Genomic DNA, 15,009 nt, shown 5'->3' with positions numbered 1-15,009 from the left:
GTTGTGTTCTCTGTCTATGGCTTCTCTGCCTTGTCGTCATTGATTGATATCTGATTTATCTGGGTGTCCCTGTTATAAAAAAGCCTCTGAATGTGGATGACTTGATGAGGCTTCCTACAAAGTCATACAATTCAATGATTCTTTAATTGACAATTTCTCAGTATGTTAAATAGGATAGTTTTCTTAGTGTCCGCTTCCCAGACACGGTATTAGGCCTTGTCCTAACTAAAAAAAACATCTCTATTGAAAGTGCTTCTCTATTGAAACATCTCTATTGAAAGACTAGGTTTAATCTGTGTCAGGCAAACTGGCACCTAATATTTACTAGTACCCAAAGTTTCTGCATCCATTTGTAGATGATTGTGTGCACTCTTTTGTTGTCCTGTTATTGATAGTGTTCTTGAAATGGGAATGTCTAGCGATTGACATGCTAATGATATCTCTCAGTAATGAGGTATTTTTATTCTTAACTCTGGTTCTGACAAAGAAAGCGTTGATGCTCACTGACCTGCAAACAGATTATTACAAGGGTCAGGGTGATTTCAGTGTCAGAAGACTGGAAGCTAATTCAAAACGTATCATCTGCTTTTTAACTTCTCAAATCTACACTTTTCTGTTGCATTGGATGTGGAACTCTCTCTAAATGGCTGCAAATGATATGATGGTTTTAAGTGACATTCAGTTAATCTGTAATGCTTTTCCCTTTCCCCTTTGTAGGACTCCAAAGGTTAACTCTGCCTTCATTGCTATGGAGACCACCCAAGCGCTCCTCTTCTTTCTCCTGAGTATATGTGTCTACAGTTGCCATGCCGACGCTCGGACTGCTCCCAGAGTGCATTTGTCTTACAAAGGTGAGCCTTACTTATTTTCAGTGAGTGTTCAGTTGACAGATATCGTTTGGGATATTCTTAGTGGGAAGATTAACCGTTGCTTTAGTGAAATTCAGTGTAATTGAAATAGATAGCTCTTTAAACTTCAAAACAACCACATCTTTTCTTTCAAAGTAAAACAGATCTGGAGCTTAACCTAATAACTTTTTGTGGACTGCCTAAAGTTAATGCTGGTTGATGTATACACATTGGCGCTTTAAGGCTGATATTATAATAATTATCCAACAGCAACATTCCCCATCACTTAAGATAATTTGTGTCAGTGCATTTAACTATGAAATTTTAGTTTAATGTGAAAGACATCAAAGTTGGGGTCTTGAGAGCGACTTTTTCAATAAAGTACGTATTTCACTTTATACACCAAAAACCAATTATAAAACGAAAGCAGGCACCCTTTGAACACAATAGTACTTTAGAAACCCAAAAGCTGACTGGCATTTTGACCCAAGAGCAAAAGGACACTTTCCCTCGATACTAACAATAAGACTCTTTCTCATCAAAAAAAATGTGTTTGGTGTTTTCTTTATCTGAAAACACCTGGCTGTGTCTCTGTGGAGCTCTGTGTCTGAATGTGCTATATGTAACTCAAACGGGCACAGCTTGCCACCCTCTGTACAGGGGAGGGGGTACATGATCTGTTGACCCTCTGTGCAGGGGAGCGGTACAGGATCTGTTGACTCTCTGTGGAGGGGAGGGGGTACAGGATCTGTTGACCCTCTGTGGAGGGGAGGGGGTACAGGATCTGTTGACCCTCTGTGCAGGGGAGGGGGTACAGGATCTGTTGGCCCTCTGTGCAGGGGAGGGGGTACAGGATCTGTTGGCCCTCTGTGCAGGGGAGGGGGTACAGGATCTGTTGACCCTCTGTGCAGGGGAGGGGTACAGGATCTGTTGACCCTCTGTGGAGGGGAGGGGGTACAGGATCTGTTGACTCTCTGTGGAGGGGAGGGGGTACAGGATCTGTTGACCCTCTGTGGAGGGGAGGGGGTACAGGATCTGTTGACCCTCTGTGCAGGGGAGGGGGTACAGGATCTGTTGGCCCTCTGTGCAGGGGAGGGGGATCTGTACAGGATCTGTTGGCCCTCTGTGCAGGGGAGGGGGTACAGGATCTGTTGACCCTCTGTGCAGGGGGGGGTACAGGATCTGTTGACCCTCTGTGCAGGGGAGCGGTACAGGATCTGTTGACCCTCTGTGGAGGGGAGGGGGTACAGGATCTGTTGGCCCTCTGTGCAGGGGAGGGGTACAGGATCTGTTGACCCTCTGTGCAGGGGGGGGTACAGGATCTGTTGACCCTCTGTGCAGGGGAGCGGTACAGGATCTGTTAACCCTCTGTGGAGGGGAGGGGGTACAGGATATGTTGACCCTCTGTGCAGGGGAGGAGGTACAGGATCTGTTGACCCTCTGTGCAGGGGAGGGGGTACAGGATCTGTTGATCTGTGCAGGGGAGCGGTGGATCTGTTAACCCTCTGTGGAGGGGAGCGGTACAGGATCTGTTGACCCTCTGAGGGGAGGGGGTACAGGATCTGTTGGCCCTCTGTGCAGGGGAGGGGGTACAGGATCTGTTGGCCCTCTGTGCAGGGGGGGGTAGGATCTGGTCTGTGCAGGGGAGCAGGATCTGTTGACCCTCTGTGGAGGGGAGGGGGTACAGGATCTGTTGGCCCTCTGTGCAGGGGAGGGGGTACAGGATCTGTTGACCCTCTGTGCAGGGGAGGGGGTACAGGATCTGTTGACCCTCTATGGAGGGGAGGGGGTACAGGATCTGTTGGCCCTCTGCCAGGGCCCAGGGGACACTGGTGGCGCCCATGTCTCAGGAGGTATGAGCTCGCCATGTAACACTAGAGCCACACGGAATGGAGGGGTGGATGGGTGATGAAGGGAGGAAGGAAGAAGATAAATCTGGTGAAGTAGATGGAGAAGAGAAGGAAAGTAAGTTTGAGATGAGAGGGAGTGAAAATAAAGGCATTGGAGAGAGTAATGGATAGAAAGAGTGGTGAGAATGAGAAATGGAGACAGACATGGGTGTGAGTATTAAGGGAGGAAAGGGGAGGGGTGTCACTGTGAGGGAGAGAGCGGTGACAGGGGGTGGTGGTCTATCCTGGGTTATTGTGTGCGTAGGTGACAGTGAAACGGATTCCTCTTCTGAGAAGCAGGATAGGGCACTGGTGTTACCGGGGTATAAATAGCCTGCCATGGTTGCTGTGTTTACCTCAGCAAATGCACAGGGAAGCCCCCTGAAGAACGCAAGGGCCCAGATCCAACAACCTGCTCCAATATGCGAGACAGACATGCCTGTTATGCAGAGCGGGGCCTGTCATCTTGTTCCAGACGGACTCTTTCAAGGCAGAGTGCAGAAGCTACTGCCACCTCAGTTGAGTTATCCTGCAATGAGTACGTTTACATGCACACTAATAATTCAATATTAAACTGATTATGGCACTAGGCCAAGTATGTAAACACCTTGCTCTGCTTACAGTTATCTTAATCGGCGTAAGGTCAAAATCGAACTATTAGGACATGTAAATAGCTTAATGGACGTTGCAGCTGTGTATGTGATCTACGCATGTGCCAGCACCAGTAGCGCAAGCCTCCCTCTTATGCTCGAGTGAAGTGAGTTTTTAAAAAAAACTGAAAAAATGTATCTTAGAAATAGTTTTCGCATACAAACTTTATATGTCTGAATCAAAAAGGTTTCGCAAAAAAAGGTAGAACGTTTATTTTGATTGCCGATATTCTGCATTTATCAAGTCCCATAGGTAGCCTGAATTCAGATATGTCCATGTAAACAGGATTATTAGGGAAATGGTTCTTCTTGCAAAGCATGTCAACAAAAATTTTAACTTGATTATCCACAATATTCGTATTATTGTGTGGATGTAACTTTGCTCACTGTGTCTGAAATCAGTTTAATAACCTTTTACTCAAGTGGGCTAAATCAGGATCACACAGAGTGTTTATTGGTAGTCTTAAACAAATCTACTTTGAAACAAAAGTATATACACCACACATACATTTTGGGCTTAAAAAAATTGACACCTGTACCATGTTAGATATGAGTTGAAAATGTATTTCATCGCAATATTACACTTTATATACATCACAGAAAACTGAAATATAACAAATAGAAACACCATAGTTTTTGCATTTAAAAAAAAAAAGGTTATTAATTCTGAAAAATATGAATAACATTCCACCCATGAGGCCAATAGAGGGCGATTTGGTCATTTCACTGCAGGAAAATATTCTGAAACCCAGTATTACAGGCAAGGGAGAAAAAACACACACTGAAAACAATAGAATAATGGGATGGATGCATCATACAGTATGTCCCATCCAAATGTTAACGTGCAAATATCCATTTGGAAAACTACCTTTTGTCTCGCAATATTGTCCCCTATCTCCTTAAACCTTCACGGCATTCTTCTTCTACACAACTTGTCTGGTCTACTCTTTGTCCCCCCATTCTGCCTCTGTTGAAACAGCAGCCGTAGAGCATACTTACTGTCTCTTCATCCTAGGGTGGTTGATGGTTTTTCCATCAATCTCTGACACAGACCAGGCTATTTACACTACCAGGAACTGAAGAACTTCCCAGAGTAGTCAACTACCCCTGGAATGACTATGAAGCTTCTTGTGGGAAATACTTTCATTGGGAAAGAATAACAGCCACTGTGTCAATTAGGGGAAAACACACCGAGATCTGGGAAGAGGATTTAAATAACTTGGTGGGAAGTGAATGTCCAGTGCTTGGTGTCAAAGTTTAAACTTGACATAACCCTGGACCCAAACATTGAATAAGAGGAATATTTATTTAAATAATTAATATATTTTGTGTAATGATACATTGATCAGCCATTCCCGGTGTAGAAATGCTGACGCTATCCATTTTCACTTGAATGCACTTTGTGCTCAACTCAACGTTGCATCCTAATATCCAATGATAGAATTTCAGAAAGAATATCTTCAAATTATTTCACATTAGAAAGAGTAACATCCATCATATGATATCACTTCAGAAAGAGCAACATCCATCATATGATATCACTTCAGAAAGATCAACATCCATCATATGATATCACTTCAGAAAGAGCAACATCCATACTTTCCGCTTTCCTTTGTATGAGTTAATGCAGTCACCATTCCTAGATTCAAAAGCCTGCAAAGGGGCCAAATCGTCATATTAGGTAATGCTCTATTTGGAAATAGAATGTTCATTGGAACCTTGATGGATAGAATGTCGGCAGATAATCAAGGTCCAGCGGCTGAGAACCAAGCATTGCCTGATTACATTTCTTTCCCTTGAGAACTTTTGTGGAATTCAGCCCAAAAGAGATACTTGACCGGCCCAGCCTTGTAAAAAGTCAGCCCCTTAAAGGACCCTTGTGTCAATAGCAGTCTCTGTCCCAACGAGCTGGCCACCTGCCAGGACTTGGCTTCCAGACACTAATTCAGTCCAAAGCTCTTCTAATGATTGAAAACTAAGGGACCGCTGTCAGGGGGGCCAGTGGTACGCTGTTGAGTCTTGCTCATTTAGTTGAGCCCGTCATTAGCTATAGGGCACACACCAGAAATCAGATAAAGAAAGTGAACATTTCCTCAAGGAACCCCCATATGACTGGAAAGCTGATACTTGTTGGAAGTACAGTGAGGGAAGAAAGTATTTGATCCCCTGCTGATTTTGTATGTTTGCCCACTGACAAAGAAATGATCTGTCTATAATTTTAATGGTAGGCTTATTTGAACAGTGAGAGACAGAATAACAACAAAAAAATAGAGAAAAAAACGCATGTAAAAAATGTTAAAAATTGCATTTTAGTGAGGGAAATAAGTATTTGACTCCCTCTGCAAAACATGACTTAGTACTTGGTGGCTAAACTCTTGTTGGCAATCACAGAGGTCAGACTTTTCTTGTAGTTGGCCACCAGGTTTGCACACATCTCAGGAGGGATCCCACTCCTCTTTGCAGATCTTCTCCAAGTCATTAAGGTTTCGAGGCTGACGTTTGGCAACTCGAACCTTCAGCTCCCTCCACAGATTTTCTATGGGATTAAGGTCTGGAGACTGGCTAGGCCACTCCAGGACCTTAATGTGCTTCTTCTTGAGCCACTCCTTTGTTGCCTTGGCCGTGTATTTTGGGTCATTGTCATGCTGGAATACCCATCCACGACCCATTTTCAATGCCCTGGCAGAGGGAAGGAGGTTGTCACCCAAGATTTGACGGTACATGGCCCCGTCCATCGTCCCTTTGATGCAGTGAAGTTGTCCTGTCCCCTTAGCAGAAAAACATCCCCAAAGCAGAATGTTTCCATCTCCATGTTTGACGGTGGGGGTGGTGTTCTTGGGGCCACAGGCATCATTCCGACGCCTCCAAACACGGCAAGTTGAGTTGATGCCAAAGAGCTCCATTTTGGTCTCATCTGACCACAACACTTTCACCCAGTTGTCCTTTGAATCATTCAGAAGTTCATTGGCAAACTTCAACTGGGAATTTATATGTGCTTTCTTGAGCAGGTGGACCTTGTGGGCGCTGCAGGATTTCAGTCCTTCACAGCGTAGTGTGTTACCAATTGTTTTCTTGGTGACTATGGTCCCAGCTGCCTTGAGATCATTTACAAGATCCTGATTCCTCACTGTTTTCATGATCATTGCAACTCCATGAGGTGAGATCTTGCATGGAGCCCCAGGCTGAGGGAGATTGACAGTTCTTTTGTGTTTCTTCCATTTGCGAATAATCTCGCCAACTGTTGTCACCTTCTCACCAAACTGCTTGGCGATGGTCTTGTAGCCCATTTCAGCCTTGTGTAGGTCTACAATCTTGTCTCTGACATCCTTGGAGAGCTCTTTGGTCTTGGTCATGTTGGAGAGTTTGGAATCTGATTGATTGATTGCTTCTGTGGACAGGTGTCTTTTATACAGGTAACAAACTGAGATTAGGAGTACTCCCTTTAAGAGTGTGCTCCTAATCTCAGCTCGTTACCTGTATAAAATACACCTGGGAGTCAGAAATCTTTCTGATTGAGAGGGTGTACTTATTTCCCTCATTAAAATGCAAATCAATTTATAACATTTTTGACATGCGTTTTTTTGTATTTTTTTGTTGTTATTCTGTCTCTCACTGTTCAAATAAATCTACCATTAAAATTATAGACGGATCATTTCTTTGTCAGTGGGCAAACGTACAAAATCAGCAGGGGATAAAAAAAAAAATTCTTCCTCACTGTAGTGTGGAAACAGCACTAGTGGGGGTATTGCCTAGTACCCAGACTAATACCAGGTTTAGCATGAGACCCCTATGGATGGTCCAAAACCGTTATCTGGGATGTCCAAAACATTACTGTCAGACCTCTTGTCACTCACTCACTCACTCACTCACTCACTCACTCACTCACTCACTCACTCACTCACTCACTCACTCACTCACTCACTCACTCACTCACTGGCTCACTCACTCACTGGTTCTTCTTCGCTAGTTTCTAGGAGCATAGTGCCTGGACATTTGTATCTCCACACCGTCGTATTCTGGGCCAGGTCCCAGCCTGATGTAGTGTTGAGTCCCAGGTTGTGTAGGTCGTACTCCAACTGGTCGGACCACCTGGCTCTCTGTCTTCCTCTTGGGTGTGGCCAGTTGGGAGATGGGTCCTTGAGGATGAGGGCAGGCTCCAGAGGCGGGTTTGATCTGTCCAGGTGGCCAAACAGTTGGGAGTCGGGAGGCTCTGATGTCTTTCGCCGTATTGTGTTTGGGCTGTGATCGCGCCATGTAATTCCCAGTAGGCGTAGGCACTTGCCGTCAAAGGCATCACGGCGGATTGAGTTATCTGGGAGGTCCAAAAAAGTGATCTTGATTTAAATTCTACAGTAAGAAGTCAGACCAATCTGCTAATGAGAGATACTATTACTACACTTGGCAAAGTCCACATACTCTTTAAGTTGTTTCCATAGAAATGAGAACACAGATAATCTTCTGTCACACTTTATTCTAAACAAGAAAGTTAACAATAGCACTAGCAATTTAGGCATTCATTGGATATAGAGCCTACCAAACTACTGCAAAGTTTGATTTTTAGATTTATTTCTACAAAATTGTCTGTCAATCGACCTAGATTCAGATAATAGGGGACATAATGTGGTTACCTAATGGCTGTAAAATAAAATAAAATGTCATTATTTCTGTAAGTACAAATAGATGACTAGGATTGGCACCAGAGGCATGGTTTTATTAACTTTTTTTGTGAGCAGTCCTGATTCCTATAGCACCCGTTAGTCAGTGTTTGCGAGTGGAAAATGTGACCACCAGCTTTTCTGGCCCTGGCACATTGGCACACATACAGACAGACAGACACACACGCACGGGCACACACACACACACACACACACACACACACACACACACACACACACACACACACACACACACACACACACACACACGGCAACTGGCAAACAAAACTTGATTCCACTGTGGTAAAGAAGGAACTCCTCCCAAACCTTGCTCTGTCTCCATCCAGTGCTGCTCTAACATACTGTGGATTGTGGCTAAGGCAGGATTGTTATTGTCAGGATGAGCCCAGAGGTGATATGAAGTATTATCATTTTTTTTTGCGCTTTGGATGCCATTTTTACAAGTACAGTGGGGCAAAAAAGTATTTAGTCAGCCACCAATTGTGCAAGTTCTCCCACTTAAAAAGATGAGAGAGGCCTGTAATTTTCATCATAGGTACAATTCAACTATGACAGTCAAAATGAGAATTTTTTTTCTCCAGAAGATCACATTGTAGGATTTTTAATGAATTTATTTGCAAATTATGGTGGAAAATAAGTATTTGGTCAATAACAAAAGTTTATCTCAATACTTTGTTATATATCCTTTGATGGCAATGACAGAGGTCAAACGTTTTCACAAGGTTTTCACACACTGTTGCTGGTATTTTGGCTCATTCCTCCATGCAGATCTCCTATAGAGCAGTGATGTTTTGGAGCTGTTGCTGGGCAACACAGACTTTCAACTCCCTCCAAAGATTTTCTATGGGGTTGAGATCTGGAGACTGGCTAGGCCACTCCAGGACCTTGAAATGCTTCTTATGAAGCCACTCCTTCGTTGCCCGGGCAGTGTGTTTGGGATCATTGTCATGCTGAAATACCCAGCCACGTTTCATCTCAATGCCCTTGCTGATGGAAGGAGGTTTTCACTCAAAATCTCACGATACATGGCCCCATTCATTCTTTCCTTTACACGGATCAGTCGTCCTGGTCCCTTTGCAGAATAACAGCCCCAAAACATGATGCTTCCACCCCCATGCTTCACAATAGGTATGGTGTTCTTTGGATGCAACTCAGCATTCTTTGTCCTCCAAACACGAGTTGAGTTTTTACAAAAAAAGTTATATTTTGGTTTCATCTGACCATATGACATTCTCCCAATCTTCTTCTGAATCATCCAAATGCTCTCTAGCAAACTTCAGACGGGCCTGGACATGTACTGGCACTGCAGGATTTGAGTCCCTGGCGGCGTAGTGTGTTACGGATTTCTTCAAACCAAGCTGCTTACCTATTGCAGATTCAGTCTTCCCAGCCTGGTGCAGGTCTACAATTTTGTTTCTGGTGTCCTTTGACAGCTCTTTGGTCTTGGCCATAATGGAGTTTGGAGTGTGACTCTTTGAGGTTGTGGACAGGTGTCTTTTATACTGATAACAAGTTCAAACAGGTGCCATTAATACAGGTAATGGGCGGAGGAAAGAGCAGCCTCTTAAAGAAGAAGTTACAGGTCTGTGAGAGCCAGAAATGTTGCTTGTTTGTAGGTGACCAAATACTTATTTTCCACCATAATTTGCAAATAAATTCATTAAAAATCCTACAATGTGATTTTCTGGATTTTTTCCCCTAATTTTGTCTGTCATAGTTGAAGTGTACCTATGACGAAAATTACAGGCCTCTCTCATCTTTTTAAGTGGGAGAACTTGCACAATTGGTGGCTAACTAAATACTTTTTTGCTCCACTGTATGTGGTGAATTTTCAAAACTCTTAGTACAAAACTCTTGTAGACTTGTAATGCAGCAAGTCTCATATTCAGCACTTTTTCTTGAGCATTAATTTTGCTTGAAGACATCTTTCACAGCACAACCATTGATCCAAAATATAAGTAAACTTTGAAATACCATGACAACATTGATTTTAATCACCAAAACAGTGAAACAGTGATTATCAATTAATCCAATGGCTAAAAATGCAAGATACATGTTCCAAAATTGCCCTTTGAATGTAATATGCTACAGAAATGTACATAGTTTTTCATTAGGCAATACACTTGCACTATCCATTAATATGGACTGAACATCAAATTTCTATCCCATGTGTGATCAAAGGTGTGATCATTGATGCAATAAATAAATTGTATTGTTCAGATACATACAGTAATTATGTCTGACTGTGATCTAATGAAACAAATTAAATAAATGAAAGAAACAATGTTAAGCAGGCACTAGTTTGCATCAATCCTGTCTTGAGCATTTGGCCGTAGGTTCTCATTGACATCACGGAACATGTCCTCATTCTTCATGCACCTGGGGAAAAAGTTTTTGGCATGGGGAATCCAAGCCTGACATACAGTACCAGTCAAAATTTTGGACACACCTACTCATTCAAGGGTTTTTCTTTGTAATTACTATTTTCTACATTGTAGAATAATAGTTAAGACATCACAACTATGAAATAGCACATATGGAATCATGTAGTAACCAAGAAAGTGTTAAACAAGTCAAAATATATTTTAGATTGTTCAAAGTAGCCATACTTTTCCTTTATGACAGCTTTGCACACTCTTGGCATTCTCTCAAACAGCTTCATGAGGAATTATTTTCCAACAGTCTTGAAGAAGTTCCCACATATGCTGAGCACTTGTTGGCTGCTTTTCCTTCACTCTGTGGTCCAACTCATCCCAAACCATCTCCATTGGTTTGAGGTTGGGTGATTGTGGAGGCCAGGTCATCTGGTGCAGCACCATCACTCTCCTTCTTGGTCAAATAGCCCTTCCTGAAGGTGTGTTTTGGGTCATTGTCCTGTTGAAAAATAAATGATAGTCCCACTAAGAGCAAACCAGATGGGATGGCATATTGCTGCAGAATGCTGTGGTAGCTATGCTGGTTAAGTGCACCTTGAAATGTAAATAAATCGCAGACCACCCCCACACCATCACACCTCCTCCTCCATGCTTTACGGTGGGAACCACACAAGTGCAGATCATCCGTTCGCCTACTCTGTGTCTAACAAAGACACGGTGGTTGGAACCAAATATCTCAAATTTGGACTCATCAGACCAAAAGACAGATTTCCACCGGTCTAATGTCCATTGCTCGTGTTTCTTGGCTCAATCAAGTCTATTTTTCTTATTGGTGTCCTTTAGTAGTGATTTCTTTTAGAGGTCGACCGATTAATCGGAATGGCCGATTAATTAGGGCCGATTTCAAGTTGTCATAACAATCGGTAATCTGCATTTTTGGACACCGATCATGGCCGATTACATTGCACTCCACGAGGGGACTGTGTGGCAGGCTGACTACCTGTTATGCGAGTGCAGCAAGGAGCCAAGGTAAGGTGCTGCTAGCATTAAACGTATCTTATAAAAAACAATACATCTTAACATAATCACTAGTTAACTACACATGGTTGAGGATATTACTAGTTTATCTAGCTTGTCCTGCGTTGCATATAATCGATGCGGTGCCTGTTAATTTATCATTGAATCATAGCCTACTTCGCCAAACGGGTGATTTAATAAGCTCATTCGCGAAAAAAGAGAACTGTCGTTGCACCAATGTGTACCTAACCATAAACATCAACGCCTTGCTTAAAATCAATACACAAGTATATATTTTTAACCTGCATATTAATTGAATATTGCCTGCTAACATAAATGTCTTTTGACTAGGGAAATTGTGTCACTTCTCTTGCGTTCTGTGCAACAGAGTCAGGGTATATGCAGCTGTTTGGGCCGCCTGGCTTGTTGCAAACTGTGTGAAGACTATTTATTCCTAACAAAAACAGCCAACTTCTCCAAACGGGGGATGATTTAACTAAAGCGCATTTGCGGAAAAAAATCACAATCGTTGCACGAATGTACCTAACCATAAACATCCATGCCTTTATTAAAATCAATACACAGAAGTATATTTTATTAAACCTGCATATTTAGTTAAAAGAAATCCAGGCAATATTAACCAGGTGAAATTGTGTCACTTCTCTTGCGTTAATTGCACGCAGAGTCAGGGTATATGCAACAGTTTGGGCCGCCTGGCTGGTTGCGAACTAATTTGCCAGCATTTTACGTAATTATGACATAACATTGAAGGTTGTGCAATGTAACAGGAATATTTAGACTTATGGATGCCACCCATTAGATAAAATACGGAACGGTTCCGTATTTCACTGAAAGAATAAACTTTTTCTTTTCGAAATGATCGTTTCTGGATTTAACCATATTAATGACCTAAGGCTCATATTTCTGTGTGTTATTATATTATAATTAAGTATATGATTTGATATTTGATAGAGCAGTCTGACTGAGCGGTGGTAGGCAGCAGCAGGCTCGCAAGCATTCATTCAAACAGCACTTTTGTGCGTTTGCCAACAGCTCTTCGCTGTGCTTCAAGCATTGAGCTGTTTATGACTTCAAGCCTATCAACTCCCGAGCAGGTTAGCGGGGTGCGCTCTAATAGCGTTTCAATCGGTGACGTCACTCGCTCTGAGAACTTGAAGTAGTTGTTCCCCTTGCTCTGCAAGGGCCGCGTATTTTGTGGAGTGATGGGTAACGATGCTTCGAGGGTGGCTGTTGTCGATGTGTTCCTGGTTCGAGCCCAGGTAGGGGCGAGGAGAGAGACGGCATTACTAAAGTGCCTATGAGAACATCCAATAGTCAAAGGTATATGAAATACAGATGGTATAGAGAGAAATAGTCCTATAATTCCTATAATAACTACAACCTAAAACTTCTTACCTGGGAATATTGAAGACTCGTGTTAAAAGGAACCACCAGCTTTCATATGTTCTCATGTTCTGAGCAAGAAACTTAAACATTGGCTTTTTTACATGGCACATATTGCATTTTTACTTTCTTCCCCAACACTTTTGTACGAAGAGTTGTAAAAAGGTACCACATACTTGTGAAAATTGAAAAAAAATATGGTATTAACTGAATGATAATTATATAGGACTGATAACTGACTCACCCAGAACTGTTAACCGTACTGTTTGATGAGTGACTTGCCCACACGACCTCTAACATAATTACCACACTGATACACTGTATACATACGTCTTGTACTGTGATATAAAATAGATCCATTTACAACATTGGGAAGTAGGAACACTGGGGACACATATATTCTGTGGTGTTCATTCAGTGCAAGGCCTGAAATACGACTACTATACCCCAAACACCTAGTGATTCTAATCAAATCTACAGTACACTCTCTTCACCATTCTGATGATGTCATCTGCTATGTTTTACTTCAGTAACACTCCTGGTTTGACTGGGTTTTACACACATTGTTTTGGCAGTGCTTGTTTTCATATGTGTGCGAATAAGAGAGAGAGGAAAAGACTGTCGGGCCCAAAAATTGGATGCAGCAGTAGGTTGAGCAACTCGTCATGGTTAACCTCAGATTTATCATATTTGTTACGTCCTACAGTAGGCCTACAGATGCAGGATCTTAATTTGATCACCCCCAGGATAACTTTCCTGCATGCAGGACATTTCATATTTGTTGTGTATTTGAGGTTTAAAAAGGGATATGAAGTTTGTAATTTCCACTTTGAAATTACAGACTTGACTTTCCCTTATGAAAAACGTATCAACCCCTTGAAAAATGTCCATTAATTATAATCCATAATATAATCCACATATAATCCACATACTGTAACAATTCACATTTCCTGTTGCTGCAGGATTATTTTCCTGCTGTAGCAAACTGGCTCAAATTAAGATCCTACATCTGTATACCGTTATTATTATTCTGCTGTTGGTTAAAATATTAAGTTATTTGTTCCATTATTCGTTTTAGTAACTGTTTCATTTTTGCACTACACTCAGCATGACCTTGTGTCCCTAAAGCACGGCGTGTTTCTGTTTTGAAGTCACAACAACTACTGATATTTTGCTAGTTACAGTACTAGGTAGCTCTGCTCACGGGGGATGGCATTCACTACATTTTTATTTAAATGTATTTATTCTTTATTTTTTCAGGGTAATCTATTGAGGCCAGGGTCTCATTCTCAAGGGCACCCTGATCACAGTAATACAATGTGAAACAAAACAGCAATCAATACAACAACAAAAATACAGCACAAAATGTGAGGAAAACTGTTACATTCCACAGTTAATGTGTCTTCAATCAACACTTTAAATTACCCGAGCGGCACCAGAGCATAGAACATTTAATGACTTTTGTACATTTTTCCAACAGTGAGGTACATTAAAACTAAAAGAGGATTTACCTAATTCCGTGGAGACCTGAGGTACCTCAGCCAACCTTTTGATACAGAATGCAGTGATGAGTATTACAACTCTGTGCTAGTATAAGCGTCAGTGTGGTTGCTCCGCCGTGGCAGAGAGGACCGACAGGCTTCAGCACCACTCAACACAATGGCCTCTGCCTGTGAAGCTGCCCACGACACATACTTCACACCTTATTGTTGGTTTGCCATGGGAAGAAGATAATTTGACCGCTAACAGATGGAGGTCGGGAGGTGGAAAGGTTAAAGGTCACTACAAGACGTGTGATCCAGAATGATCCAGTTTGGAAAGATGGGCTACTGTAGTTCATACGGCATCAATGTGGCTGAAACAGATGTTATTGCGGGTGTAGCCAAATGCTTGGGTTCCCATCTCCAACAGTGCAGTAATATCTAACAATAGACAACAATGCACACAAATGCCCTTAGGACCCTGAAACAAAGTGGCCATAAGTGCTATCTTCCAAGAGAGAGACAACGTTGGATTCTCATTTTAATGATGGAGACGAATGATTAGATTGTGAGATTGTCGCTGCTTTACAAATGGAACATTGCTATGGGAAGTGAAATCATTTATAAGTGACTGTTCCCCGCTATCCTATTACCACAAACCAGCGGAAA

The 15,009-nt window shown here is 42.3% G+C and overlaps 1 protein-coding gene across 2 annotated transcripts in view; it reads left to right on the top strand.

Annotated features, from left to right (window-relative positions):
- LOC112222057 (semaphorin-3F) overlaps positions 1–15,009 on the top strand; it is a 45,492-nt gene that overhangs the window by 15,885 nt on the left and 14,598 nt on the right. For both annotated transcript variants that reach the window (XM_024384622.2, XM_024384623.2), the window contains exon 2: positions 718–851. In XM_024384622.2, coding sequence (XP_024240390.1) covers positions 749–851 — 103 coding nt within the window. In that variant the 5' untranslated portion in view covers positions 718–748. The remainder of the gene's footprint in view (positions 1–717; positions 852–15,009) is intronic.

This window comes from Oncorhynchus tshawytscha, linkage group LG22 (assembly GCF_018296145.1).
Source record: "Oncorhynchus tshawytscha isolate Ot180627B linkage group LG22, Otsh_v2.0, whole genome shotgun sequence".
In the NCBI taxonomy this organism is placed as follows: domain Eukaryota; kingdom Metazoa; phylum Chordata; class Actinopteri; order Salmoniformes; family Salmonidae; genus Oncorhynchus; species Oncorhynchus tshawytscha.
Note: the sequence above shows the minus strand (reverse complement) of the source record. Positions and strands in the feature narration are given on the sequence as shown.